The sequence below is a fragment of the Athene cunicularia genome (assembly GCF_003259725.1).
Source record: "Athene cunicularia isolate RWA chromosome 28 unlocalized genomic scaffold, athCun1 chr28_part1, whole genome shotgun sequence".
Classification (NCBI taxonomy): domain Eukaryota; kingdom Metazoa; phylum Chordata; class Aves; order Strigiformes; family Strigidae; genus Athene; species Athene cunicularia.
This window is the reverse complement of record NW_020799139.1, coordinates 2,430,824-2,442,689: the sequence shown is the minus strand read 5'-3', so window position 1 is coordinate 2,442,689 and position 11,866 is coordinate 2,430,824. Positions and strand designations below refer to the sequence as shown.

At 46.4% G+C, this 11,866-nt stretch overlaps 1 protein-coding gene across 1 annotated transcript in view; it reads right to left on the bottom strand.

Moving 5' to 3' along the window:
- Nucleotides 1-11,866, bottom strand: part of LOC113489312 (uncharacterized protein KIAA1958-like) — a 24,197-nt gene that overhangs the window by 9,443 nt on the left and 2,888 nt on the right. Inside the window, exon 3 of the mRNA XM_026864926.1 lies at nucleotides 1,139-1,230. Coding sequence (XP_026720727.1) covers nucleotides 1,139-1,230 — 92 coding nt within the window. The remainder of the gene's footprint in view (nucleotides 1-1,138; nucleotides 1,231-11,866) is intronic.

The following is an 11,866-nucleotide window of genomic DNA, read 5'->3' as shown; positions in this document are numbered from 1 at the left end:
CCTGCCCCCCCCCCCGCCTCTCGCCGGGACAACCTGTGGGGCAACTTGCTCTTCGTGCCTTTGCCCGGGGCCCCCCGCCGCAGGGACACGCGTTTACCGGCTCTTTGGGTCTTTCGGTTTCTGTTCTGCTGCTGGAATTGTTTTTTTGCTATCACGGAGCAAAATCCGACTTCCCCTTTGGGAGTCCGCTGAGGGGGAGCTGCAAATCTAACTTGTTTAATTTTACTGCTAAAGTGTTTATTGCAGCTTTATACATTTCTGAGCAGCCTTTTAAAGCTGAACTAAAACCGTCATGTGGCACACGCCATTTTTCTGCTAAAACTGAACTAAAATAACCGGTGCTGTGAGCTGGGGGACGCATCAGCCCAGGCTGCAGCCGCGGAGCTGAGCCGGGCCCGGCTGGGCCGGCCCCCTGCCCGCGGACCCGAGTGATGTGTCACTTCATAACACCCTCTGGATGAAGCCTGGTAGAAATCTGTTATTAGAGAGTATTTGTGGGGAATCTGTGACTTGTAATTAGATGTAATTGTTCACAGTGAGATGGAGTAACCTACTTTTTCACAATACTGAACCATTTTAACGACTGACACCTCAACTCATTCCCAGGTTTGAGGATTTCACATTTTTAGAAGCACTTTAAATCCGTGGTGACTCAGTCTGGGGGTGTATGCAGATGTCAGCCTCGCTAGCAACAGGCAAGGAGCTTGCTCTGCTTCTACATCTCAAATGTTTATGAACATTTGCTGAGGATGGAATGGGAAATGGCTCATGGAGGCACAAGAAACAACTCTGTTGGTAAACAAGGAACTTTCAGAGGAGGGAAGGTTCCCTCTGGGGGGGGTTGAATTTTAGAGTCTCCGCTGGGGTCTCGGGCAGAGGCAGACACAGATGCCCGCAGCTGGCACAGGGAGAGCGCAGGGAAACACAGGGTGCAGGGCCCATGGAAAGGAAAGGTGCTTGTCCCTCACAAAAATCTCACTAAGCAGCACCCAAGGGGTTTGGCCACAGGCGAATTCATTAGTTCATGATAGCTGGTGATGCTGACTGGACATTTGGGAGACTTCTCACCTTTGAAGCCTTTGCTCCTATTTAATTTTCTACTATTGTCCCTGTTCTGAAGTGCCACTCACTCCCTTACCTCCTCCAAGGCCGGGCAAAATGCTTCAGGAAGCCTCCCACAGCATCTGCAGAAGGACGAGAATTTCACTAGCACCCGGAGGACAGGAAAGCCTGGGAAAGAAGGGAGACAAAGTATTAGTTATTGAGAAGAGTGATCTTAAAGCGACCTGAAGATCCCTTGTGTGGGATGGAAGCAATTAGCAAGAAGTTCTTTGCCCCGAGAGCATTTTTATAGGCTTAAATGGCACACTGAGGAGGAGCTGGGATTGGCAGTAGCTGGAGAGGCACCAGTAAGAGGCAGTGGCTCCCAGTTTCTGTCGCCCACTTCTTGAGTGCTGCATTCAGCAGGAGCTGAGAGCCTCACAGATGAAAAATACCACAGATGGATGGCATCTTGCCTCTTGGAGAGGCAGCAAAACCCAGCACTGGCACACCTAGCTGCTAATTTGGAACAGAAAAATACACTCTGGCACAGCATCCGTAAGAGGTTGCCAACCCTTGTCCTCCAGCAGCGATAACACACTTCCCAGAGTGTGAGCAAGAGCAAACAATTAAGCTCACTCTACAGATTCAAGCAAAACTTGAGCCAACGGGTGGGTTTGGATCTGGAGTTCGGGGCTGCAGTTGCCCTGAGTGCACAAAAGGCACTTCCGAAAATACACTTTGGAAACTTTCTCCAGGCTCGCAGCACAGCCCCAGCTGCCTGCTCCTGGCTCTCCCGGCGGGCGCGCTGGGCGAGTGAGGCGCCAGTGAAGGCTCTTGGGAACACACCCGGCTGCTGCCCGAGCCCGGCTGGTCCCTCGGAGCTGTCTGTGCCCTGGGGGGCAGCCGAGCTGGGGGGGCGCAGCAGGCCTGGCTGCTGGGGGCCTGGGTGGCACCACGGCCCCCCGGCTCTGTTCACATCAAATCCATTTTGTTCCTTCAGTGACTACGTGTGTGTTTAAGTGCTCATGACAAAACCGAAGAGGGAAGAATCTTCCTAGCTGACTTCTAGCTGTTGCAGAAGTAACTGGTCAACTTGCAGGATGAAGTTAAGTGTCTTCTCAATAAATGAAGTATTGGTTATGCATTTTTTTTAAGCCCTGGCTTTAAAGCAAGAAAACCGAGCTGAAGATGCCCCTCTGAATTAAACCTGGCTCTGCAGGAAGACTGTGGGGGTTCCTGCAGATCATCCTGCTGGCAGCCGGCACGTGCAGAACATGAGGAGCAGGGAGGCAGCGCCGAGCGCCAGCGTTCAGATGTGCTGCTGGGTCTTTCCTCTCTGACCAGCCCAGTCCTTGGGAGTCTCTTTTGTGTTGATGCCGTGTTTCTAACAAGACCACGTACGGATTAAATGGTGTTTAGACAACGCAGGGCCTGTGTGCAGACCAGGTAGCTGTGCATAAAACTGACAGTTCTGCAAACAAGGAGCCTTTTGTGCCTCGTGCTCCAGCGCACCCATGTCGGCCCCGTGGCTGACATCAGCCCCCCTCGCTCTGTCGTCGCCCTCTGCATTCACCACCCGGGCATCTGAGCCTCCTACCAAATTAAATATTAAACGTTCTAAGGGATATTGTGTTTCTTTTGTTCCTCTGGCAACTGAGATCTCGAGTGCTCTCAATTCTCCCTGACTTCACATTTTGCAGTTTCATGTCTTAATGTTCTTTTAATGCTTAATTTAATACTCTGGAGGTTCTTACCACACACTCATGTCTGTGACACAGAAAATGTGGTGTACAACCTACTAGAGGAGGAGGTAGCTATTTAATGAGCTGACATTTCTCATCAGCATCCAGACCCCAACCTACAAGGAGAAGTGCTGTGGGGAAGAGGTGGCGGGGCTGTGCAGCAGCGGCTGGCTGGACAGGAAGCCCCAGTTATTCTTAGCACCAAGGGTCAAACCAAACCCTGCCACCATCACAGTGGCAGCTCCTTACGGCAGCTGAAGGGAGCACTCGCTCTCAGAGGCCATCTGTAACTACACAAATAATACCTAAAAGTGGTCACTCTCCGTGCTGAAACACCAGTTCTAGGGTACTGGATGGAGGCCACTGTTTCTTTTCGTACACTTCCATCTAGTCTGATCAAATAAGAGCAACTCCGGTTTTAAGTCTGAAATCAGAATGGGAGTTTCTTAACATTTTCACCATCTGAACACAAGCAAGTCTTCATACCACAAAAGCAAAAGCCCCTTAGCTTTGGGAGCAAGGCTTCCCCCACTGTTCCCATTGCATAACATCCTTCAAGAACATATGGGCCAGCAAACAGAAGACGTCCGCTGCATAATTATGGCACTGACAAACCAATTGAACCTCAGCAGCTGCCGCTGGGGAGATTTCATTCATTCCCAGTATTGCCTTTTAAACTTAAGTGGCACTGGAACAAACACATCTTTGATCCAAGTAGGAAATCATTTGGAGCTTTGTGTTTAATAGAGCTGAAGCCCTGGGAAAATGATGTCTTTATTAGCCTGGATGACAATGCGGGTCTCATGGCAGGCACACAGCGGTTTGGTGTGTCAGTCCTCTTACTTTTTCAGATGTATTTGGACATATTTGTTCTTGAATCAATGTGGAAACAAGGACTTTAATTCAGCTGTGCTGCTGAAGCGCCTATAAACGGCATGCATGACATCAAAAAGAAGCATTTGGGAAGGGGAGAGGGAGCACGGTTTTGCCAATTCCAAAGCAGAGCTGCGATGTCTCTACCTTCCTGTCCTCGTGCTACTTCAGGCCATTTTGGGGCCACGTGTTTCTGCCTTATCTCCAGGTGAATTACTGCACTAATCAGGGTGTTGCATCCTCCAACACAGAGGAATATACGTGGCCAGTACTGTGCTGTCCACACACGTCTCCTGGTACGTCTCTGTGTGCGTATAGACGTTTGGATGACAAGACCCCCAAGTGTTGCTGACACTTCTACCAGTACACTCGCTGATATCATTTAACGAAAAATACTTTAAAAACAGCCCTGTGAAGAATCCAGTAAGGACACATTTTGGTGTGCTCCAGGCATGCATATTATAACCTGCAAGATTAGAATAAATCCCGCTCTGAATGGAGCCTGGCGAGGGGGGGGCAGTGGTATGTTGCCAGCTGCATGTTCAGTGAGAGGTTTTTCTCTCCTGATATATATTGGTTGTGGTGATACGCTGTGAGCTAATCAGCACAAGGCCTAATTGTAATTATGCTCCTCTTCCCTAATACAGCAATGTCTGTTTAGACCCAAGTACATACCCAGGAATGTTAGGGGGATATTGTTAAAGGACATCAGCCCTTTGTTATGCATAACAGTAAAGAAGAAAAAGATTGACATCTTATACTGAGGCAAAAGTAAATATACCTCCGAAAACTTTGCAGCAGTAAGCTTACTAAGAAAGCACTATGATCCATAAAATATTCAGTAATGATTCATGGAAGGGAGTCACTAAAAATTCCTAATTCATTCATTTGCGGCAGTTCATTGACTTGGGTTTGGCGGTGTAGCTAAAGGAGCCGTCTGTGTTTGCTTCCTAAAAAGCTGGAATTGCGACTGCACTCTAAAATACCATCTTGCTGTTATTTTTTTTTTAAAAAGTATTCCCCTGGATCCCTCAGAAATTACTTTAATGCTTCGTTTCTTGAAAGGTTGCTTTAGAAATGCAAGTAAGAGTTCCCAACAAAACCACTTTATCTTATTTGCCGGTGGGGGTAAGTGTAAACATTATCAATCTAAATATTGCTCTTAGGTACAAACGGTTGTATCAAGGAGAGGTGGGAGCTGCAGAGAACTTCTCCATTCTCCACATGGCTGTAGCTGTCTCCTTCGGGGCCCCTCTTTGCATTTAAATGACCTGTGCTCAGACGATGAAATGCTGTCTGGAGTCACCTAGCACCTGTGGAATATCCATTTAAAAGGCAGCTGCAAGGGGAGCCAGCCCGAGGACAGCGGGATGAGCCTGGCCTCTCCGTGACCACCACCTCGGCCGACAGGTGAGGGGCGGAGGAGCCTCAGCAATAATGCAGGAGCCCAGGCCCGTCCGGGGGGAGCCACCTCCTGCTCCCCGACGGCCCCTGGCAGCACCAGCTGCGGGTCTGGGAGCGCTCCTGGGACACAGCGAAGCGCTCGTGTGACACGGCAAAGCACTCGTGTGACAGGGCAAAGAGCTCCTGGGACACAGCAGCCCAGAACGCACCTGGGCAGAGCAGCTTTGTGCCCGGGACCCGGCTGTGCCAGCCACGCAGAGCCCCTCTCTGAAAACCTGCTGCTGAGCCCCCGAGACCCCCTGAAGAGTTCATCCGGCAACTGGCACCATCACTAGAGGGTAATAAAATAATTTGTAAGGAAATGAAAGAGCATTCCAGTCCATTCCTGAGCAGATCTGTGGCACGGGAAAGTGACTGAACTGCACTGATGCTTCATTGCAAAAAAGGCCCCTGAATAAAGACAAAAAAGAAACGTCGAAGTGCGGCTACAGAAGAGACCAGGAATGATGTCTATTTTCCTGCCCTAGGAGAGGAGGGGAGATGTACTTGTAAGGACGGTTGTTTGTATAAATAAATGTTCATTCTTGGCAGTGGAATGCAAACTATGCTGAAGGGCTGGAACCAGACCACTTTGTAAAGCTGAGGCCAGAGTAAGGGAGAGATGAAGCGAGGTTGTGGGGAGGAAATTCACATTCATTTTTAGCAACTTGGAGAGTTTCTCAAGCGTGTTTGACATTTTTAATTATGCTGATGTAGAGCCTATTCCAAGGACAAAAGAAGTCAGGACTACAGGATAAACAATTAGGAAACTCCATACCAGCCAGCTAGGGGTGGTGTTGCCTGTGGGTCTGGAGACTTTGCTGAAACACAGAATCATCTTTCATACTTTCTAGACAGATGGAATTTGAATGTCTTGCAAAATCTTCACCTAGGTCAGGAGACTCAGACCATGGTCTTACAAACTTTAACTAAAGGCGTATTTTTTGATAGCCCTCATTAGACAGGAAGGGGATTAATCTGAACTGCTGCTATTTGTCCAGGCTTTCCTGCAGGGTTTCCTGAGCGGGTAGGAAACAATCTTGCTGAGTTTATACCAATTGTCTCAGAATCTGTAACTTTACAATGGAAAATAAAACTGAAATTTCTCACGGAGAAGATCAGCTCTACGGTATCAAATCACAGAGTCATGGCCCGTCTGCCTGTTTTCCATGCTCAGAACATCCTGCGTTGTGACCACAGCATCTCACTTTACGTGTGTACCAGTGGAAAAGAGCTTAACATGCCTGCCTGCCCACCTTGCTTTCCGAAGAATTTGCAAAAAAATGCACCTACATTTTGGTTTCTGTGTCAGGGGTGATGTGTGTGGTGTTGGAATGGCAAGTTTCCCAGTTGTCGTTGAGCAGAACTGTTTCAGAAACACCACCCGGGAGTGGTTTCCAGTGCACACCTGCTCTGTCTGCCTCAGACACCCTGTCCAGCGCCAGCACAGGGGCTGCTGCTGCTCCTGAGATGAGCAGGGCTGAATAGGAACTCGCATTCTCTCTGAGATAATGGAAAGTCACAGAGGAGGTATCCAGCTTTGGGGCATGAATAAATCATTAAGGGTATGAATTATTCAGTGATCATCCCTACAGCATGTGCTACATTCAGACTCAGGAGGCAGTATCCCTATTGTGTGGGTTTTCTTCCCAAACATTACAGATGTATGACAGGCTAATGAATCTAAATATTCAAATGAAATGATGGGAAATAAAGATTAAAAGAATAATTTAAAAAAATAGCAGTAAAAAACTACTCAAAAGAGTTGTGATACCTCAGGCTGGCATTACAATGGCCAGACAATCTTTTCCCTGGGTGGTGGTGGTGAAGCAAGCTGTCCACAACAGTTAGAATCATAATGTGAAGTGTGAGTAAATAGTGGCTCAGGAAATTGGAAACAGGGTTTGGAGGAAGGAGCTGGAATGATGGGCACAGACTCAAGACAGAAACTGCCCCAGTCTTCTAGTAACCTGTATCTAACACGAAAAAAAACAGTATGGGCGTTAGCTGGATTTCTCAAATGCCAGAATGCAACCTTGGTAGCATTGATGAGATAATCCCAAGTATCTGGTCTTAGATATGTATTGTAAGATCAGTATCTTTGTCCTATGGTACTTTTTTAACATTCCATTTATTATGAGCTGAAATGGGTTGAATTAAGAGAAGAACGGGGTTGCAATGAGTGGAAGGATGGCTCTGTTAAATCTGTATTGCTGTAATTATTTTAATTCCACAGCCCAAAATCACAAAGCCTATGGCCCAGGTAAGCAGGGGCAAGCCACGATCCCTAAGCAACACAGGCTGAGAGTTTATTGTCTTAGAAGGCTGCAGTGAAGAGTTGCAGTTCTGCTGTGAGTTGCAGGGGGTACAATCAAACCATAGATTAATCCACACCGTTAAAAAAAAAAAAAAAAAAAAAAAAAAAAAAAGAAAGAAGTCCCGTGTTGAATAGCCAGGAAATGGCTGGTTCATCCTTCACAGGAAATGAGTCACCCAAAAGCATCCCCGAGGAGTTGCAAGACAGGGAAGTTCTGAAATAAGACTGATAACAACAAAATAAAAGATACAGATAAGTCTCTCACTCTGTCACAGATCAGAAAGAAGGAAAGAAACGTAAAATATGAGCTCTTGTGATTATATGTAAAATTTTAAGTTGATGCAACTACTTGCAGCACAAAAAATACCTGTAGATAGCTTGTCAGCCCTGTTAAAAGGTGACATCAGAATGTGCAATGGCAACGCCAGTCAGAGCTCCAGGTGCAGGTACCTGTGCTTGCAAAGTGCAACTCAACCTCGTCCCTGGAAGGGAGGCCTCCGAGTGCTGTGGTGGCACAGCTGTCATAAAAATCCCGCTTAGAGAACTTGCAAACTGGTTAGAAACCTTTACTTCTATTTAATACTAAAGTATATGAAGCTCAATCCCAAAGCACTGTATGTATCAATCACCCACTGGTAGACTTTCTGCTGCCAAGCTCTGCGGACCGGTGGAGGAAATCCTCCCCTTGCTGAGGACGTGACCAGCTCGTGAAGCCGCAGCTCTGTGGGGCAGCGGGGACTTTCCCCAGGCCCTGGAACCACGGCAGTCCCTCCGTGTGCCCCCCCCCCCCGCCTCCAGCGACTCCGGCCGCGCAGCTCCTGGCTTCTACCCGCGACAGCTTCGGTCCCTCTCCCCCTCTGCCCTTGGGGACGAGCCCAGCAGGAAGATCAGTGTGTGCTCGGTGTTCTGAGCCACGCTTGAGCCCACCGGCCGGCCAGCAGCCCTGCGTGTCTCTTGGTTGGGCTGATAAAGGCAGCAGCGAGTTTGCTCCCTCTGTGCTAGACTAACGATTTCCAGAGCTGTGATGTGGCATCATGAACGATGCACAAAAGAATGTTCTGGCATCCTAAGATGTTGCTAAAGCTGCAGATACTCTTTTAAACAAAACAGCCGTGTTAATTGAAAGTGATTTAAAATTAATAACAGCAACGCAAAGAAGCAAAAGCATTTGAAACACCCCCTGCCTCCCCAAGTTTCTTCGGGAGGCAGCAGTTAGATATGACAGAGCTTCCTGGTTTAGGACCTTGCAGGGTGCTGTGAATAAGTGGGGAGGAGGGGAACTTGCAGGAAAACAATTGTCATTAAAACCAGTAGATACTGTTTTTATATGCACAGTAGTTCGGGTTCCTGAACAGGGACCATATTTTTGGATGGTTCTTGTTTTCAAGTCCCCGATAGAAACGTTGGGTGAAAGAGGAAGGAGAAAGGGAAGAAAACTTTGCTAGTTTGCAAAGGAACAAAGTTACATAAAGAAGTGTCCTGCACAGGGTTTAGAGCTATTTTAAAAAATACAAAAGGAAAAAAGGCAGGAAAGGGGTCTTATTTGTTTCAGAGGGTTTTCCCTGCATGGTAAATTAAATTCAAAGAGATAACACTGGCAGGAAGGGCTTAAAGGAGAAAAACCTGGGTGTGTCCCGCCAAGGCCTTTCTAGCAAGTGAGTAACCGGAGCCCGTGGGAGGGTGGGACGGTTTTGCTGGATTGTACAAAAGAAGCTGATTCATATTTTTTCCCTCCTCTTTTTTTTTTTTTTTTTTTTTTTTTCACATGGGCATTTTCATGTAGGTTTCTTTTTTCAAAACAAACAAAAAGACACACAGAGGCAGGTCCTTCTCCCAGCTGTTTTTTTTTGTATAAAGTATTATTTTGTTCTTAAGTGCATGTTCCTGTTTGGCCTAGAGAAAGACTGTGAATTACCCAATAGTATCTTTAGTCAGTTTGCTACCTTAGTATCGGAAAAGATGGCATTTAAAAAAACTTTGTTAATATTACAGGAAAAAGTCTGATAAAATGTTGCATAATCAGCGTTTCTGCTAGAACTATGGAAAATCTGAGTGAGCATGCAGAAACCTTAAAAGAGTCTTTTAAACTAGACCACAATGTACAGGAGAGGTCTTTGAAAACTAATAATTCTTTGATGGCATCCACCTGTGTTTGCTTTTCCAAAGATATCTGAAAAGCATCTGGGATGCAACAAGCTAATGTCAATAGCCACTAGAAAATCAGATATTGTTCTTACTAGTGATCAGTATCTAGCATTAATGATCTTTTCAAAGTCTTTGCATCACCTTCAGGGCACCTTTCTTTAGGGTATGATTCTTTACAAAAAAAAAAAAAAAAAAAAAGAAGTGATTCTGTCTCCATTCCCTCCTCTACTATGGAGGGATTCCTTACTTACAGGACATAAACCAGATTATTCTGAGGGGAAGATGAAACACCTCCCTGGGAAATAGAGCTTAAAACGGGCGTAGTTCAAGAAAGTTCTCTGTGGCTTGTGAGATGGGAGGTAAATTCCTGCTCTGCTTTGATCAAATCACTTTATCTCTCTGGCTCTCAACTCAGCAGCTCTAAAGTGGATCACATAATCCCATCATTTTCCCATTCTTTGCCTCATCTAAGTTGTAAATCTCTTATCTGTGGCAAAAGCTGAGCCTTTCATATGCAGCACCTAGTAAAACAACTTTAGTTTCAGATGGGGCCTTTAGTTGCCTGTAGCAATAGGTAAGAACATACTTTTTCTCCATTTTAAACTTCACTGCTGGAACAAGGGCCAAATGGAGCCCAATAAACCACAGATAAGGAAACTGGAGCTACCAGCTCGTGGTCAGATCCAAGGTCAGCAGGAGCTCTGGCATTTCACAAATGGTGACAAGAGTGAGGCAGTAAGTTCATGTCTGGTCCTGGACACTGAAATATCGAGCATTGCCCCACTCTCTGACAAAATAAGGCACCTGGTCATAGGAACCAACACAATAATACTTGTGTGGGAGAAAATAACAGGCAATTTTACTTTTAACTATTTTTTTTCCATATTCATGTGTCTAATGTACGCTTCAGAAAGAAATGAGACTATAAAATGCATGTCTGTACCTGTCAAAGTTACCTGACATTAAGCAGAAACACTGCCAAGACTCTGAATTTCATTTGCACTGTATTTTAAAAATCTTTTTTCTGTACCCTCACATGGGTACCCCTGGCATGGCTGTGTTACAGCTCAGGTTCTGCCGTCACTGGCACTGATCCGTATTAGTGTTCTACTGTTTACCACTGACAATAGAGGCAGATTGGCAGAACTATACAAATGTTTTCACAAAAATGTTAGAAGTGGGTGGGCTGGCGAGGTACGAAGGATCCTTTCCATGGTAAGACCAGTATTATGTTGCTTAGAAACTCTCAAAACAGGGTTGCAGCTAATGAAGCCAAGATCAATGTGGACTGGACATTTGATATTCGATTCGATGTTACACAAGGGACTTGTAGCAAGGTCTGGGACAATTAATTCTTGTGCTGCAGTCAACAGATACGGTTATGACAAGTGAGGCAAAGAAAATGAGTAATTGCTAGTAGAATTCCCAGTGAGCAAATATCGTCTATATTTAAACAGAGACCCGCAGCATTTAATCCGTGGAGGCAAAGTGCTGTACAGGATAGTGTTAGTGGAGAGGAACCAGCATGTCCTGGTAGACGGGAGGACGAGCAGATGATCTGCTCGGCCCCCATTGGGATCTCGGTCCTTACGTGCCTGTTCCTGCACAGGAACAAAGTAAATGCACTGGCACCGTTTACAGTGGGAACCAGACAGACGTCTGCTTCTCCATTTATTTTTTTTTTTTTCTTTAATGGAGACTTTCATCTTATGGCACATGAACAGATTGAGGATCATTTTTGAGGGAGCCACGGGAAGTACGTAATAGAAATAAGCCTGTTGTAGTAGGCTTAAATTTACCGTAGATGGCCCAGAACCTGAAAAGGAAATCTCTCAGAGGTTTGAAAATCCCCCAAGACAGGAAATCCATGGATTTTACCTCAATCTCTGTAGAAGACCTACAAGCAATGACACACCTTAAGACTGAAACACGCTTATCTAATCAATCACTGAGGTCCACCTGTCTGGAAAATGAGCTGTTTTAGTCAGCAAATGGTGTCAGGACTGTAACTTAGGAAAAATATGATCCTGATGCCTGAGCAGAGCCACTAGGTGTTATGTCTTACTTCACAAGGTCTGTCTCTCACCCACCGGGTAATCGTTATCCCTAAGACATTAACCACAATTAAGCAGACTTTATCCTGTATCCTAAATAAAACTTTTAAGTGCTGTCTAGCGCCCAGGCTGGCAGCGCTAAGTCTTGACCCCGGTTTCGGCGAGGAGCCCGCTCTCCCTTACCCGAGATGGCAACGGCGCGGGGCGCACGGCTTCCCTGCCCGCAGCCAACATGGCGGCGGCGCCTG